The 19,025-nt window shown below is 42.4% G+C and overlaps 1 protein-coding gene across 4 annotated transcripts in view; it reads right to left on the bottom strand.

Annotated features, from left to right (window-relative positions):
- The window catches only part of CCDC60 (coiled-coil domain containing 60), a 160,682-nt gene that overhangs the window by 72,653 nt on the left and 69,004 nt on the right, over window positions 1-19,025 (bottom strand). For all 4 annotated transcript variants that reach the window (XM_073222841.1, XM_073222842.1, XM_073222843.1 and 1 more), the window contains exon 2: window positions 13,090-13,169. In XM_073222841.1, the coding sequence (XP_073078942.1) occupies window positions 13,090-13,169 (80 nt within the window). The remainder of the gene's footprint in view (window positions 1-13,089; window positions 13,170-19,025) is intronic.

The following is a 19,025-nucleotide window of genomic DNA, read 5'->3' as shown; positions in this document are numbered from 1 at the left end:
CAAGCATTTATGAATTAGCTATTTTTCAGCAAGTGAAACAGTATAAATCTGGAGAACTTCAGTTCAGGGTTGAGAACCTTAAAGCTGCATGAGATTTATCCTAAGGAACTAAAGTATATAATGATATAACTCCCGAGATGTCCATTTAAGCATTGCTTATAAAAGGGAGGACAAATTGAAATCAACCAATAAGTCCAGTTGGTTATAATTATTATATAGGAAGTTGGTTAGATAAATTATGCTATATTCTTACAATGGGATATTATGCAACCTTTAAGATGGTTGTTATGCTTGAATGGATATTTGCTATTAAAGAAATATTGCTATTTTTTTAGATGCAATAATGTTACTGTGGTTATAGTTTGAAAAAGCATCCTCCTCTAGATAGCTGTTTAAATATTTATAGATTAAATGATAAATCCTTCAAATAATGAGGATGATGATGTGCAAATGAAACAAGATTAGCTATGAGTTGGTAATCATTGATCTGGGTAAGGAGTACATAGAGGTTTATTATATTATTCTGTCTGTCTTTATACATATTTGAATATTTTCCTGTTAAAAAGTTTAAAAAGTAAAGTCGTGGCTGCTGTGCATTTATTGACATGGAAAATGTTCGTGATCTATTAATAAAAAAATCAGGTTATGAAATGGTATGTGCAGAATGGTTCTTTTGTTTTATTATAAATTATACATTATATATGGAAAAACATTGAAAATTGATATGCTAAAATATGAATAAGGATTATATCTGGGTGAGGTGATCGTGTGTGGTTCTATTGCTTACTTATAACTACTAACCTGTATTTTCTAGTTTTTCAGGATTGTCTTACTTGTGTATTTTTGAAGTTCTTTAAAATACAGGGCTTGGGGAACTGGCACTATCTAGCAAAGCTGAGCATGTGCAAACTCTATGAGCCAACAGTTCCACTTTTAGGCATATTTCCAACAGAAATACATACATATGTTCAGCAAAAATCATGTATAAGAATGTTCATAGCAGCCCTATTCATAATAGCTCCACATAGGAAACGACCCAAATGTCCATCAGTAAGAGAATGGAAAAGCCTTACTGTCTGCACACAGTGCAGATGACACAGAAACTGAGAAAACAAACTCCTGCTTTATGAAATAGTATGGATAAATCTCAGAAACAGAATGTTGAAAAAAAAACATTCTATGAAAGTGCCAGCTGTGCAGTGTCATTTAGGTAAAATTCAAAACAGAAGGAACTAATCTTAAGTCTTAGAAGTCAGGATGGTGATTTTTACTGGGGTGTGTAGTGATGGGAAGGGGACATGAGGAGGGTTTCTGGGGGTCCTTGATAATATTCCTTTTCTTGATGCGGGTGTGGGTCACACAGGTGTGTTCATTGACGACAATCTATTGAGCTGCATGTGTAATGATTTGTGTGCTTTCCTGTATTATGTTATATTTCAATAAGAAAGTTCAAAAAATTACAGGGCTTAATGCATGCGGCGTCTGCTCTAAGTGGTGGATTAGTGCTTCACTGTATAGCCTGTGGTTGCATCCATTAGAGTAATGGCTTGTTCAACAATCCTTATAGGAAGAGATTTAAAATTAATATGGAAATCCAGTTCTAACTGCTGTGTCTGCACAGCATCCACTTATGAACTACCCCTCCTGACTTCCTCCCTATCCCAGAGTATTGCTCTAGCTGTCCCTAAAATGTGACCCTTCAAGGTCCAGAAGCTGAGATCGGGTGTGACATGCTGGATGCTGGATCTCATGCTGAGCTCTGTCTCCATGACTAGGGACAAGGAGAAATCCATGTGATCATGATCAGATTGTAAAATAGGTACAGTCACTCAGGAGATACGAATGATGTCATACACACAGCTACAGTTTATTGAGCACCTACCAGGAGTCAGGCACTGTTCTAAGTACTTTACACACATTAACTCATTAATCCTCACAAGAGCCCTGGGGAAGGGAGAAAGTATTTTTGCCATCCCTACTTTGAGGATCAGAGAAATTAGGCAGCTTATTCATCACTGTGTGGCTTGTATGTGGTAAAACTAAGATTTGAACCCAAGCATTCTGGCTCAAAGCCTGCATGGGCTTATGTCACAGAAACCAGGCCTGCGGTTGCTATTCTGAACTAGGTTCCCACCTGACTCAGCCCAGTTGCTTGTCTTTTCAGGAATGCATATAGTTATCTTCCTTCCCTTCTCTCCCCTCAGTCTGATGCCAAAAAAAAAAAAAATGCCAGAATTCTGAAGCATTCATTCATTCATAAACAACTATTTATTAAGCACCAAGTATGTTCCACACAGTGTGCTAGACACTGACAATATATTTGTAAACAAATAGAGGTCTGGCCCCTGTTCTTATGGAACCTTTAATTTAGTGGAAAAGATGGACATTATTCAAGTAACTACACAAAATTGCAGTTATACATATTAAAGAAGAGGTGGAATGTGGAACAAAGGCCCTTGATTGGATGTGAGTTCCAGCTCTGGTACTAACATGCTCTGTGGTCCTGGACAAGGCAATCTTCTCTCTGGGTCAGGGTTGCCTCATCTGGAACATGAGGGCCTTAGACTGGATCATCAGTTCCCAAAGCAGCTTCCATGGACTGCCATGTCTGTGGGTGCTAATTTGACTGTGCTGCATGAGGATAAAACGTTCCATTGTCAAATAACTTCGGTGGTTTTTCACCACCTCTTGCTCTTTGCTCTTCAAGTGTTTATTCTGGACACATATTCCAGTGGATGCTGGATGAGCCACCCAGAGTCCCCCTTCCAGACAGAGGCTCTCATTTCCCCAGTTGCTGTTGCCTTCTGAGGGCTCATAACTGAGTTCTTCCCCAGGAATTGCCCTCAAATAAAAGGATCTGCATCAATAAAAGGTATGTCCTTACTTGGAGGAAATCTGCATCCAGTGACTGGTTCCTGCAAGAATTCAAAGGTCTGGTCCTCTTGCCTCAAGTCAGACATTTCTGAAGGGCCGGGCCAGCTCCCACGTCTCTGTGGGATCATCTGAAGGATCTGTTGTGATTGCTCCTTAGCTCAGCTTCTCCTCTGTCCAATTCTGCTTCCCTTACTTGTTTACAGATGTTGTTCCTAAGAGTACTTCACAATGAACAACCTGCATGCCAACTGCCATCTCAGGAAAACTGACCTTCGACAGTTGGTGTGGGGGTGTTCCTTGGAAGTAGATTCTAAACTTGGAATTTGGGAGCTAGATTAACCACTGTCCAACTGGCAATGAGGAACCGATCCAGTAGTGTGCTAAGCCAACCTGCACTAGCTCATGAGAATTGACTGTGCATATCTTTCCCCAACTCCATGTTCAGTATCATGCTGGTATCTTGGAGTTGGCAGCAGTGGGAATCTTTACACCACAGAAATTAGCAAACACTACACTTCAAGACTTCTTTTCCCCGCTGTAGAGTGGGGTGTTAAACACTTACCAGCATGCCACTGATCCCATCTCTAGCAGTTAGTGGAGCGAACTCATTTTTTGCCCACAGAAAGGGAAGCATACATTGTCTGTGCCATGCAGAGTGAGAACCCATCTTTCACCTTTGATGGTGGGAAGCATGTGTTTGCATGGCCCAGGACCACTGAGCCCTAGAGACCTCAAGATGCCAGATGAGGTCTTCCAGCTTATCACAGATGGGTGGGGCTACAGGACTCTAATTCCATGGTTTCCTCTCTGTTCTCAGAGTGCTGTAGGAGCTAAGAGAAGGGACTGAAGCAGAACAGGAGGTTGTATGCATTGTCTCACTTTGTCCTCACTAAAAGAATCCCTGAAAGAAGGCATTGATACTCTAGATGAGAAACTGAAGTTCAGAGAGGTGGAACGACCAGTCCAAAGTCACTCAGCTGATAGGGACAGGGCTGGGACTCTTTGTCTCCAAAATTCATGTTCTTTCTTGCTGCCCATAGATATCTGCAGATAGTCTAATATTTTCAGCTTAAAAACAATGACTACCTGTGGGACTATATCAAGCTGAAAAGCTTCTGTACAGCAAAGAATATATTCAATAGAACAAAAAGACATCCTACAGTATGGGAGAATATATTCATAAATGACATATCCGATAAGGAGTTGACATCCAAAATATATATAAAGAGCTCACGCACCTCAACAAACAAAAAGCAAATAATCTAACTAAAAAATGGGCACAGGATCTGAACAGACACTTCTCCAAAGAAGAAATTCAAATGGCCAACAGGCACATGAAAACATGCTCCACATCACTAATCATTAGAGAAATGCGAATTAAAACCACAATGAGATATCAACTCACACCAGTAAGGATGGCCACCATCCAAAAGACAAACAACAACAAATATTGGCGAGGATGTGGAGAAAGGGGAACCCTCCTACATTGCTGGTGGGAATGTAAATTAGTTCAACCATTGTAGAAAGCAGTATGGAGGTTCCTCAAAAAACTAAAAATAGAAATACCATTGACCCAGGAATCCCACTTCTAGGAATTTACCCTAAGAATGCAGCAGCCCAGTTTGAAAAATACATATGCACCCCTATGTTTATCACAGCACTATTTACAATAGCCAAGAAATGGAAGCAACCCAAGTGTCCATCAGTAGATGAATGGATAAAGAAGATGTGGTACATATACACAATGGGATACTATTCAGCCATAAGAAGAAAACAAATCCTACCATTTGCAACAACATGGATGGGGCTAGAGGGTATTATGCTCAGTGAAATAAGCCAGGCAGAGAAAGACAAGTACCAAATGATTTCACTCATATGTGGAGTATATGAGAACAAAGAGAAAAACTGAAGGAACAAAACAGCAGCAGACTCACAGATCCCACTAATGGACTAACAGTTACCAAAGGGAAAGGGACTGAGGAGGATGGGTGGGAAGGGAGGGATAATGCCGGGGGGAAAGAAAGAGGGCATTACGATTAGCATGTATGATGTGGGGGAGGGCATGGGGAGGGCTGTGCAACACAGAGAAGACCAGTAGTGATTTTACAGCATCTTACTATGCTGATGGACAGTGACTGTAATGGGGTATGTGGGGAGGAATTGATGATGGGGAGAGTCTAGTAACCATAATGTTGCTCATGTAATTGTAGATTAATGATACCAAAAGAAAACAAAAAACAAAAAAAAACAATGACTACCTTTTATTGATTTACACCTACATCTCACTCATATTCTCATAAATCCCAACAACAGTGTGAAGAAGACCTATATCCCATACCATAGATAAGGAAACTGAGGTCAGAAAAGTGAATTGATTTGCTTGTGGCCACCTAGCTAATAACTGGTAGAACTGGGATTTTAACCCACAGCTATCTCCAAAGCCAGTGACCTTAAACTACACTATGTAAGCCCTCCAAACCTGGCTATAAGACTGAGCACACTGCCTGTCATCTGGGAAAGAATTTAGAAAACAGAATTTTGTGCAAATCCTTGTGTAACAAAAAGTTCAAGGGTTCATGATATTTTGATGCTTAAACTTGGAAACATCGCCTTTGAGTTAAATTCTTTTTTATCTGGGATCCTCTATGTCCTAGCCACAAGGAAAGGAATTAAAAAGATATTTGTCCTCAGTGGAGAGTGGTGCAAGAAAAGAAAACCTGCCCTGTAACTATGGTTAACTAGAAGACATGCAAAGGTATCAGTAACAAAGAAAAAATAAAATGAGCAGGGCCTCTAGGTCACATTCCAGATGATAAAAATGATTCATTGAGCCAGGTTCCACCAGCTCACAACAGTGACGTACCCTTTGGGCATGTGACCGTGTTTATCAGTTCTGGGCAAAGGACACGGGGCCAAGTGTTTGCCTTTATGGAACATACTGAGGACTTATTAATGTCCACCCCCTGGCTGCAGGGTGTGGGGATAATGTGATGTGGGGAGATGAAGGTCTCCTCTGAATGATTCGTAAGGTGCAATTCAAAAGCCTTGACTTTGCCCGCATCCAAGGTATTGACCAGCATATAAATCTATGATCTTAAACTTTGAGGCAAGTCTCAAGTCTGTGGGAGAGGACAGCAAAAAGAATCAGGCTTGAACTTGCAAATGAAGATGTTTTAAGTTACAGGCGATGGATGTAGAGGTCCTAGGTGTTGCATGATGAGATTCAGAAGCCATTGAGAGATGTCAGTAAATGTCTGAGTTCAGTAGTAATTTTTTCAACTATTAAAATTCACTGATTAAATCAACTTCGTTCTTAAAGGAATTTGGGTGAGGGGTATTTCTCCTGCTGGTCTCCTAAACTCCAACCCTCAATTGAGTTAATAAGGTGTCATTATAGTTACCAAAGTCTCCTTTTGAGCCTTCTAATTTAGAGATGACAAATTACATCCTGTGTAACAACTCTGATAAATAGTGGTGGCTGCCTGGAGTGCTGGGTTGAGAGGACTTTTGAGACCAACTCTGAGCTCATATGGAAAAAGTGCTGTGATCCATTAGTGATGTCTGCCTTGGGCATAGGAGGTGACTGTTGAGGTATATGTGCCACATATCATTCTGGATCTGACTTTTAACTGAATTAATTAGTTTCATCTTTGCTTATTTCAAAAATAATGTTGGGAGAAATTCACTCTTTTACCTACCAGTTCAGACACAAACTATATCCCAAAGTCAATGGCCCATATTAAACACCATTAACTCATAAAGCAATCCAAGAAATGAATAAGATGATAAAAGTATCATATTTCCTCTTTATTTCTCTGTCTTTCTGGACTAAGAAATCATTTTAGTCAGGCTTCTTGGGGGGGCAATCTACACACTCAAGAAGAGTTTGTTATAAGAAAACACATGGGGTGGGTAAAATATGAAAAATCTCTTGGGAATCCAAGATCAGGAACGTCGCAGAGAGGAATTAGAAATTTTCTCCAGAAGATAGCTTCAGGGACCTTAGTAGCAGGAGTTAGAAAGTCTTCAGGTTGAGTATTGACATTACTCAGGGATTTTCTCCTCTTTGCATTTGCTCTGTTTTCTATCCATTTGGCTTCTTCTCCATTTTTCCTCTGTTTATAGCATCTGCTCACACATGGTCTTTTCCCTCTTACACCTTTGGTTTCTACAACAGCTCTCCGTGGCCCCTCTGGTCTCCGTTCCTCATAAGACACAACTTCTACTCCCACTGCGACCTGCTTGGTTCTTGATGTGGTTTCTGTTTTACATTCCCTAGAGTGAGGCTCTGGTGTGTACGGATCATTATTTTGGGATACTAGCTCATGTCTCAAAGGCGAGCTCAAAATTGGCTATCTGACTTTGGTAGAGTGAAAAAAATGAACCCCAACGTTACGATTAGCATGTATAGTGTGGGGGGGGCACGGGAAGGGCTGTGCAACACAGAGAAGACAAGTAGTGATTTTACAGCATCGTACTACGCTGATGAACAGTGACTGTGAAGGGGGATGTGGGGGGGACTTGGTGAAGGGGGGAGCCTAGTAAACATAATGTTCTTCATGTAATGTAGATTAATGATACAAAAAAAAAAAGACCCCAAATTTCTTCCCTTTTGCAGTGTGACTTTGCAGCTCTTCCCATCAAGAAGTGGAGTCTATTTCCCCACCTTTAATTTGAGCTGGATTTGTGACTCATTTTGGCCCCAAGAATATGGTGGAAGTGACTAATGGTTTGCCAGTTCCCAGGCCAAAACTCAAGAGGTCTCACACACTTCCATTCTTTCTCAGAACCCTGCCACCATGAGGATACACCTTAGCTAACCTGCTTGAGAATGAGGGACTGTGTTGTTCTGGCCAAGGCCATCGTAGACCTGCCTGTGGCCAGTTGTCCTCCAAACATATGAGAAATGCCAGGCAAGACCAGCAGTCACCTACCCAACACTCAGCTGATGCCAGATGCTCAAGGGTGCCCTGCTGAGACCAGAGAACCTCCCACCTGAATTGCAGACTCATAATCGTTAGTAAATGCTTAGTGTTTCAAGTCATTGAGTTTTTTAGATGATTTGTCATGTGGCAATAGCTAGCTAATAACATGACTTCAAGTATATCTTTTGAATTTCTCTGAATCTCAGTTTTGTTATCTGAGATATGGATCAAAAAGATCTTTCCTGCCTGCCTCAGGGAAGATTTTTAAGATGTCAGGCAAATATAAACTTCAGCAAATATGAATTGAGTGCCTCTTCTACTCCAAGCACCGAGTTAGACCCTGGGGATTCACAGGACAGATTGACTCTGTTGTAGGACAAATTTAACACCTTCTTGTTCCAGCCAGAGGCCGCTCACCAATAAGCCAGATTGGACACTCCTGCTTGATTGACAGTGGAAGAGAGAGAGATCAGCAGGCTCACCTAAAAGGCCTGATGGAGGCAGCAAGGGATGATCCATCTCATCAACCGATTTATCCCACAGATTTATATATAAACCATCTCCCTTATTCACTTCCCCTTGGTTAACATACAGGTCTTCATCCTTATTTCTAACTGTGAAGTTTAAGGGATGGACAAGAGAATGAATTCATCCCACTAATAAACACTTACTCAGGGACCATGACAGTGACCACGATATAGTTCAAGCCCGTATCTAGTGAGGGAAGCAGAGATAAAAATAAGTCATTGTAGCACATGGTTCCTGCCTTTTCCTTCATCTCCATATCCAATCCATTTGACAGTCCTGGGACTCCTAAATCCTGAATCCATCCACTTCTGTCCAGTTCACTGCTATCTGCCTGACCCAAGCCATTGGTATCTCTTACCACAGGCTCCCAACTGGTCTCTAGGCAGCACATGGAATGCTCTTTTCAAAATCAGATCGCATCCTTCTCTTGTTCAGGACATTCCAGTGGGTCCTCATTGCATTTAGGCTAAAGCCGACACTTCTCTCCAGGGCCCATGAGTCCTGAGGCCTTGTGCAATCCAGCCCTTTCCTGCCTGTCTCTCTGATTTCACCTACCAATCTCTCACCCTCTCCAGTCTGCTCCAACCACACTGGCCGCCTTTCTGTTTCTCTAACATTTTTCCAGCTTTCTCTAACATTTGCTCCAACTTTAGCACCCATCCACCTGGTGTTCTCTGAAATGCTCCACCTCTCTCCCCCTTCCCACCCCCACACCCTTTATCTTTACGTGAATGGTTCTTTCTTATCATTCAGATATCAGGTCCAGGGTCCTCTTTCCAGGGTGGCCTCTTCTGACCACTCTAGCTTAAGTAGCAGCTTTCTCCCCATCACCAAGGTATACACCACACCTTGTTTTATGTTCTTTATAGTAGATAGCCAGCATCCCTTCACCCCAATCCTGTTTATTTGCCTGCTGACTTCTATGTTGTTTTTATCCCATTTTACACACATCCTTGTGTCTCATTCAGTGAGGACAGGAATTTTGTCTGTTTTGTTTACTGCTGAATCTCCAATACATCCCGTGATGCCTGGTGCATATCTGGCGATACCTGATACTCAATAAGTATTTGTTGAAGAAAATGAATGAGCACAGAAAACTGAGGGGGAGCCCAATGGCCTAACATCAGATGAAAAGAGGCCTCTTCCTTTGCCCCAATTCCACCTTTGCTATTTCTAATTGCCTCACTTCAGCTGGCCACCCAATGCCACTAGAAAGTCTCCCAACTTCATAAAGACTTGCATAAGCATCCTGCTGGGATCTGCTGGGGGAGAGGTTTAATTCATTACTGTTTATTTGCAATTGCCTGTACCTAAGCAAACTTTGCCACGGGTAAATTGTGGCTACAGGTTTCAACATTTCAGTTATTAGTTGCAGAGATGTTTATTTCCCCTAAAGCACTCATAATAAAAAGCACCAGCAGCTTTAGGGGAAGATGTCATCAGCTCCAAGAGTCAACCAAGAACTGGGCACATGCAGGTGCCCTGATTGCCAACTTCTACTAGGAGAAGTTCCACAAGTAAGTGCGTGGCATGCTCCTTAGTACCACCAAACATCTGGAAGAGGCAAGGAGGAGAGCAGTTAGGTTTTTATTCTTTTTGATACTATGTTAAACTGGCCATGAGACCAGAGATGGTGCAGTTGAATTACAAGAGGGCTGAAGTATTAAATAAAAATCTGGGAGGTAGTCAAGGTGTTTGGCTCAAGGTGGGCTAGATTCTAGTAGGAGGTGAAGCAGATTTGAAAAACAGTTAAGTGGAAAAGACAACATCTTCTTTGCTAATAATTCACAGCATTTAATCCTGGGAGACGGGGCCACTGGGTTGGCATCTCTTAGACAGATGATTTCCCTTGGAAAACAGGGTGTTTCCTTCTGACGGGGACCTGCTAGTTCCTTAAATGTCAGTGGGATCCTGGAGTGTGGCCATATGGAACATTTTATTGTCATTTCTTGCTTCTTTGCTTGTGGCTTTTCTGTCTGGCCTTTTCCACATTCTCCTTCATGTCCAGCACTTGGACAGGCTAAGCCTGACTGATGAGAATGTTAAATTCTAGCTAGTTTCAGAGCCATGCATTGCATGGTAAATGTGTCTGGCAAGAGTGACAGGCTTAGCTTGCCAACTCAAAGGTGGCAGGATAGCCACTGTCTTTATCATTTAACCAAGACCCTCTATTCATTGGGTTAGTGGGAAGTTCAGCCTTGGTCATTTTGGGTCATGTCCCCACGGATGTGCCAGTGAACATTAAAGAATCATCTCTTTGGGGGCACAAGTATGCCCTGATGTATGTTTGCTGATTTTCGACATAAATGTGTCCACTAGGGCTGATTTCAAGCTACCAACATGGTATTAGTGAGCGTGGAGCTGGGAGGAGATTTGTGGTAGCCCGTGTTATATATTTCCACCACACAGACATTATATTATAACGAGAAATAACATCAAGAGCATAGATAACAGGGAAGTGTATAAAATCATCAGGAAGTGATGAGTTTTGAATATTTATTACCTTTGTTTTTAATATAATATATTTTCTTGTAAGTTTATATAATTTTTAACAATATCTATGTTTAATAATTGGCTTGTGAATTTCCTGAAAATGTGCCAGTTGGTTCTGGTCACAAGCTGGCTCACCAATGATTGTTACCTCCCTGGAGCAGGGCTGGGTCAAGTCTTGATATCTGGGACTTACATAGATCAAGGCACTTATTGGTTCCCCTAGTTATCAGCTATTTTTCTACAGTACACAGATGACTGTGGAAGCTCTCATTTCCCAGGCTCTAGAGATTCTGATACGCATCTGCAGATGCGGCTCTGGGTTAGAACCATCTGCCTCAAGGCTGATAATGTCAGCTGGTAGGAACCAACATGGTCATAATGGTTGTGTATGGCCAGTGTCTCTTCTGCTTGATTGGTGCCCGTGACATACAGATGTTCTGTAGTTTGAACCTCACCTCTGATGCAATTTCCCTGCTGCACCCCATTCATTCTGAAGCCAAGAACATTCCCTCTGAAGCCTGGCATATCCTCCAGTCACAACTGTGGAGCACAGAACAATCCCTGTGGGGGAGCTCACCGTCAGCTGTGAAATCCTCTTCTTTGCTGCCTGCCATGGATACTGCCCCCATTCAGAGAACTCTTGGCTTCCTGACCCCACCTCTCACCAGACCCTAGGGCCCCAAGGTTACCCAGACATTAGCCTCCAAAGCCCTCTAGCCTGGGTTCAAACCATGTAGAGGCCAATATGTTCACATTTAACAGAGGGGGCCTTACGGGGCCCAGCCCTCATTTCGGACAGCCCCACTCACATGCCAACTCCAAGCATGCAGACTCTGAGACTGACCTCCGGCAGCTCCCTCAAGCTGGGGACAGTCTCTGCAGAAATATCCCAGTGCTGACTATTAGATTAGTCCCCTCAGGGTGCCATAACTGAATACCACAGACATAGTGGCTTAAGCAACAGAAATTTATTTTCCCACGGTTCTGGAGGCTGGAAGCCCAAGACCAGGGTGTGGGGCTGGCTTCTCCAGAGGGCCCTCCTTGGCTTGTACCCAGTTCCTCCTTGCTGCGTCCTTACACCACCTTTCCTCTGTGTGTGAGCATTCCTCACGTCTCTTTCTCTCCTAATAAAGCACCAGTCCTATTGAAGTAGGGCCTGACCTTCTTTATGACCTCCTTTAATCTTAATTACTTCTTTAATAGTTCTATCTCAAGTACAGTCATTGGGGGTCAGGGCTTCAACATGTGAATTTTGGGGGGTTCACTATTTAGTCCGTAATGCTATTGCACATTTGAAATGTGGTTGGTCTGAATTGCTGTGTGCTCCATGTGTAACTCACTCATTCTTTATCATTTTATCACTTTTCATCATGCATGGAAAGCAGAATATAAAGTATCTCATTAATACTTTTTAATAACACTTAGGAATATTGGGTTAAATAAATTATATTATTAGAATTACTTTCACCTGTTTCTTTTTACCTTTTTTAGTGTGGCTACTCAAAAATTTTAAATTATATGCACGGCTTGCATTATGATTCTGCAGGACAGTGGGTATCCAGCTACTCTGTCATTCTCTGAGGCCCCCACCTTCCATGCCCACACCTTCCCACCACCTCTTGGTCTCAGCCGTCCCATCCCATCAAGCTGTGCTGCCGGACAGGGCAGGGTGGAGATGTGGCTGGGCTGTGGAGAAGGTGGAGTTCCTGGATGAGGGAGGTGAATGTGATTCTCACTGTGGTCTGGCTCAGTGGGAAACACGTATGATGTACAGACCTTCCACACTGCCTGTGTTACCCTTAGCACATCATCGTGTGTTTCGCATGACAAGAATCTCCACCTCTTACTCTGCATTGGGTTGCTTTGCCCATTTATGATCCCACCTTGGAACATTCCAGGTCCCAGGGGAAGTGAACTCCTCCAGTGTCATCAGCTGGTGGATGGCAGGGCCAGGGTTAGACCATGTCTAACTCTAGGCTGCCATGCTGTGGGCCTGGAGTTAAAAAAAAAGGAAGAGTTTTCTGGAGCATATGGAAAAAAACTCTCAAGTTGGATTCAGGTCCAGGAAGGAAAGAATTCTAGGCAGGGCAGTTGTCCAAAAAGCCCAACCAAGAAATGGATCCTTACAGGGTTACCCTCTTGTAAGTCTTCTGCTTAATGTTTAGGGTTGGGGGACCTTGGGACTTGGCAAGGGCTTGTAGGCACCACCCCACAGCCTGGGCAGCCCTGTCAGCTTATCTCTGGATTATTCCCTGCTGGGCTGGCTCACCGGCTTCGTGCAAGGTCTTTTTTGAGGTTTACTATTTCCTTGTTCATATACTTGATGCTCCGCATTGGCTTGTCTGGGACCTGATGAGAGGCCAAGAAGTAAAAGAAAAACGTGTTAGTGCACCTATTACAAATGGAGCCAGGCTGTAGGAGACTCGTGTGTTCATCTAGGATGTTGGACCAGGATGGAGGGGTCCTGAGCAGCACAGCATTGTTCCCAAAGAGGGCAGTGTGGCACAGTGGAAATAGCAGGGGCTTTGGAGACAGGCAGATCTGAGCTCTGATCCTGGTTCTGTCCAGTGACTGGCTGTGTGACCTTGAGCAAATTGTTCAGCCTCTCTGGGCCTCAGTTTCTTCAGCAGAGTGGGGGTATGATTCCTACCTTGTTGTGATGATTAAATTCATCACCAAATTCCTGACTTATGGCAAGCATTTGATAAAAAGAGGCTTCTACTATTAGTATCATACTCGAAGTAAAGCAAAGAATTAAATGTTAATAATCTTTACTGTTGGTGGCACTGGCTGCTGATTTGGAGGGCCGAATCCCACCAAGGTGGAGATGCAAATGTAGTTTTTTTTGTCTCACTGCCCCCATAGAAGAATTTTATGAGTGAATTATCCAGGTAATTTTGTTCATGTGTTTTTCTTTCCCTTTCCTCTGCTCATTTGGCTGGCCCAGACACCGGGCGAACCTCACGAGACTCAACTGCATTACTCAAAGGTTGATACCAGGTCAACATAAAGAAGAGAGTTAAATGAACTGTATTTCAATATAAAAGTCACTTTTCTCAGCCCCAGTTTAGTGAAACAATAATGAGATAATTATTTGGATTATCTTGTCTTGAAATTAGTTCCTACAATATTAGAGGTGTTTTTATTAATGAAAGGAAATGCCAAGAACTTGTGGGAAGAAGGGGTGCTTTCAGAGGAAGTTGGTGGGAAAATACAACAAGGGCTTTCCTGAAGGCAATTTGTCAATGCATACTAAATACTGTAGAAGTGTGCCTGCCTCTGAATCTAGTAATACTGCTGTCAAGCATCCTATGGGAATATCCCTGTGTGGGCACAGAGATTCATCAACAAAATTATTCACTGGAATGTTGCTTAAAAGGGCAAACTCCTGGAAACCACCTATACATCTTTGCAATAGAGGATAAGTTAAATTATGGTGCACCTGAACAATGGAATACTATGCAGCAATGAAATGTAATGACAACATAATGATTTAGCAGAGATGTTTGAGTTCTTTGAGTGGGAAGACATTATAAAGTCATATGTATCGCATGATTCTGGTTCTGTTTTTTGAAAAGTGATCTGTGTAGATGTACACATATAAAAATGACAGACATCCATATCCCCTCACGCGCCCCCCCCCCACAAATACAGTGATTCTGGGTGTGGGGTTCCAGCAGTTTTTCTTTTTCTTAGCTTATGTGAATTTCCTATTACTGTGCAATAAACATTAATCGGTTATGTAATAAACAAAGAATAAAGATGAAAAAAAATAAATGGCCAAGTGAACTTTGACAAAGGCTGATGGGTAGTACTGTACCAGGAGTGCTTTTTGAAGGCAGAGTGAGGGCAGGGCAGGGACCCACTAACAGAATCGTAACACGGACCGGTGGGAGGGGGCATGGTGTTTTCCCAGCCACCATCATCACCCACTTTCTCTGAAAATTAAATCGGGCTGTGATGCTCGCTGCTCTGGGCCTTTCAAGAGCAACATGGAAGGTGAGGAGGGTGTTTGTATCAAAGTTGAGTGACGTTTGTGGCAGGGTGGTGGTGATGGAGAGCAGAGGGAAGGGGCTGTTGCTAGGTTGCCTGATTCTCAGCCATTCCTCTCTTGGATCACCCAGGACCTGTTCTGGGCAAGGCAGCTCTGATTAAGGGTGGGGGGTCTCTGGCAATTGCCCAGGCATGTGACTGTAGCTCCATCTCATCCACTAAATAAAGTACATAGGATACAGAAAAGCATCCAGGGTAGCCTTGAATACCCTAAACTAGATATGAGGTGATGGGATCGTGTATAAACTTTGTCTTTATAGCTATTATCAGTAATGGATTATAGGTAATAGAACTTGCTCATCTCAACACACCAGGGAGTCTTAACCCCTTAGGTAAAAATTGATGGCAAACCCATCAGTTTTCATCTTGAGGCATGGATGAGGTGGGTGGAGAGACAGACTTCTAAGGAGGTATGTAAGGATATCCAGGAGTACCTTCTAAAACTTCTGCATAACGGACATTTGCTTTTCTCATACCCAACCAGGATCTTTCACCTCTCTCGATATCAGTCCCCTCCTGACTAGACCTTCTACCCCTCCCGCACGAATCACTTGCCCCTTAGGAGATACTCGCGTCGGAGCAGCAGGGATGGTCCTGAATGGCTGAAGCCAAACAACGCAGCCCGTCCCCCTTCGCAATGACTGGTCCAGGAATGGTCATGTGATCCAATTTGGGCAAGTCAGGTGCAAGCAGACATTCATCCGGGGCTTCTAGGGAACATGATTCTTAGATCTTCTAGGGAACTAGAAACAAAGAAGTTCTCTTTCCTTATTGACTATGCTTGGAGAAGCCGATGTCAATGGGAGGTGCTGGCAGCCATTTTGTGCACAGGAGAGAGCCATCCCCCATCTGATGTGGAGGGACGCAGCGAGGAGAGTCAAAGAAAAGCTTGTTCTATAGTGCCTTGTTGAACCAATCAGGCTTCACTAGAACCTGGACTTTTCATGAACATTTTTTTTATTTGAACCAACTTTGAATTGGGTTTTCTGTTATCTGCAAGATTCCTATCCGAAATACAGATAGAGGCAGTCAGCAGATCAGTAAGATTATTTTACCTAGTCCTCTTTCCCCCTCCTCTTCCCTCTTCTGAGATTAAAATCAGATGATGCCCATTCTGGTGTGTTTTGCATGAAAACAATGAGATTGGCCATGGTAAAATCAAACATCGAAATCAAGGTTACCTCTCTTTCTAATCCCTCTTTTTTTGAGTACCTCATTAACTCTTTCCTGCAGGACTAAAGTAACTATCTGAAAACATTGAGTTTAACATATTTATGAACAAAAAAACCCCAAACACATTCAAATTTTCCCGCCAGATAATTTGAAAGTACATGATTGAAATTCTGCTTGAGCAGAATTTCTCTTACAGCCAAGTGCCCATCTCTTTCCTAAATGTCTCAAGTTTCATCTTCCTCAGGAAGCAAATATGATTCTGCCCAAATTTCAAGTGCTTTCCCCCCGAATCTTGCCTACAGATAGTTGCCTATGCATCAGGGATTTACACTGTTGTAAAAGAGCGAATTCATATTGACTGGGATTGGTGCTGAGCAATTCATAGCAGCAAAGCCAAACTGTGTTCTTTTTTTTTTTTTTTTTTTTTTTTTTTTGAGAGGGCATCTCTCATATTTATTGATCAAATGGTTGTTAACAACAATAAAATTCAGTATAGGGGGGTCAATGCTCAATGTACAATCATTAATCCATCTCAAGCCTAATTCTCGTCAGTCTCCAATCTTCTGAAGCATAACGAACAAGTTCTTACATGGTGAACGAATTCTTACAGAGTGAATAAATTCTTACATGGTGAACAGTACAAGGGCATTCATCACAGAAACTTTCGGTTTTGATCATGCAATATGACCTATAAACCATCAGGTCAAATATGAATATTCATTTGATTTTTGTACTTGATTTATATGTTGATCCCACATTTCTCCTATTATTATTATTATTTTTATTTTTAATAAAATGCTGAAGTGGTAGGTAGATGCAAGATAAAGGTAGAAAACATAGTTTAGTGCTGTAAGAAGGCAAATGTAGATGATCAGATGATCAGGTGTGTGCCTATGGACTAAGTATTAATCCAGGCTAGACAAGGGCAGCAAGACATCCACGGATGCAGAAGATTTCTCTCAAAGCAGGGGGGGTGAGGTTCTGAGCCTCACCTCTGTTGATCCCCAAATTCTCACCTGATGGCCCCCCTGCGACTGTGCCTGTCTTAGGTTGTTCCTCCCTTGAGGAATCTTACCCGTCTCTGGCTAACCAGTCATCTTCCGGGGCCATACAGGGAAATGTAAAGTTGGTAAGTGAGAGAGAAGCCATATTGTTTGCAAAGGTTAGCTTTTAACTTCTTTGCAGATTTATGCCCTGTGGCTTCTATGCCCAGCACTTGTCTCGAGGTATCTTTACCACCTGGAGGAATTATGATACTCGGTAAATTCGATATGAGGCACGAATTCTATTTAAGGTTTGTAATTAGGAAGGAAGAAGAAAAGCTATAGATGTAGCATATGAAGGAAACTTGGGAGGATTGATTATTTCTTTGACATATCTTCTTGTATAGTACCTTAAGTATGTACAGGTTTTAAACTACTAACTAATTTGCACACACATATTAACATAATAGGAATACGGTGACATAAACAAAGCAAATCTATAATTACCAGCCATCTCCAGTGAAGCCAAGAAAACCATTTAGGCACCCTAGGCATTTGTGAAAATTTATCTATGATATGATGGATATTTTCGAACTGTACTTGAACCATCAGACAAATTAAAGCAGCCCATTTCTGGGATCTGTTCACATCCCATATTTTCTTTTAACCATAGATAGTCTATAGTCATGAGATTTTGGGGTGCTACAACTTGCACCCCTCCCAACTCCTGGTTGAGTTCCAACAGTACAGATCCAGTCAAATTCGTTGTCTCACTGTATGCACATGCCAGCCTAGACATCTCCCTCCTCCTTCTTATGGCAAGTCCAGGAGACGGTGGGCTGGATGCAGCCACAACCGCAGCATCGTCCGGATCCCTGTGGAGGCTTTTTGATGATCATCCCCCGGCACGAGTCCTCCAGAGAGTGCTGATGCCGGAAGCTCCTCCTCATATCGTATCTTAGTTCATTTTCTGGGTATCCAAGCTAGGCCTTGATCTTCTGCCTAGAAACAAACAGACCCTTTGCCCACACTTTGACATGCCCTCTATACCACTGTGCAGAACTCATTGGAGGTCAGCACACAGTAACTGCTTTTTTTTTTTTTTTTTAATTAAGAGAAAGGAATATTATCAGAAAAGAGTACCTCCATAGCTGATCATCTGACACCCTTTAAGTGATCAACATTAAGGATATTTAAAGCATGCGTTGATCTTTGATTTACCAATAGTTTTATCCTGTTAAGGAGTAATCCCCCTTTTCTTTCTTTCTTTCTTTTTTTTTTTTTTAAATTTTTAATCTACACTTACCTGAAGAATACTATGTTTACTATGCTCTCCCCTATATCAGGTCCCCCCTAACAACCACATTACGGTTACTGTCCATCAGCTTAGCAAAATGTGGTAGAGTCACTACTTGTCCTCTCTGTGTTGTGCAGCCCACCCTCCCCTTTCTCCCTCCCCCCCATGCATGCTAATCCTAATACCCCCCTTCTTCTTCCCCCCCCTTATCCCTCCCTGCCCACCCATCCTCCCCAGTTCCTTTCCCTTTGGTACCTGTTAGTCCATTTTTGGGTTCTGTAATTCTGCTGCTGTTTTGTTCCTTCAGTTTTTCCTTTGTTCCTATACTCCTCAGATGAGTGAAATCATTTGGTATTTCTCTTTCTCCGCTTGGCTTATTTCACTGAGCATAATACTCTCCAGCTCCATCCATGTTGCTGCAAATGGTTGGATTTTTCCACTTCTTATGGCTGAGTAGTATTCCATTGTGTATATGTACCACATCTTCTTTATCCATTCATCTACAGATGGACATTTAGGTTGCTTCCAATTCTTGGCTATTGTAAATAGTGCTGCGATAAACATAGGAGTGCATCTGTCTTTCTCAAACTTGATTGCTGCGTTCTTAGGGTAAATTCCTAGGAGTGGAATTCCTGGGTCAAATGGTAGGTCTGTTTTGAGCATTTTGATGCACCTCCATACTGCTTTCCACAATGGTTG

This window comes from Manis javanica, chromosome 15 (assembly GCF_040802235.1).
Source record: "Manis javanica isolate MJ-LG chromosome 15, MJ_LKY, whole genome shotgun sequence".
In the NCBI taxonomy this organism is placed as follows: Eukaryota; Metazoa; Chordata; class Mammalia; order Pholidota; family Manidae; genus Manis; species Manis javanica.
This window is presented reverse-complemented; position numbering and strand designations above follow the sequence as displayed.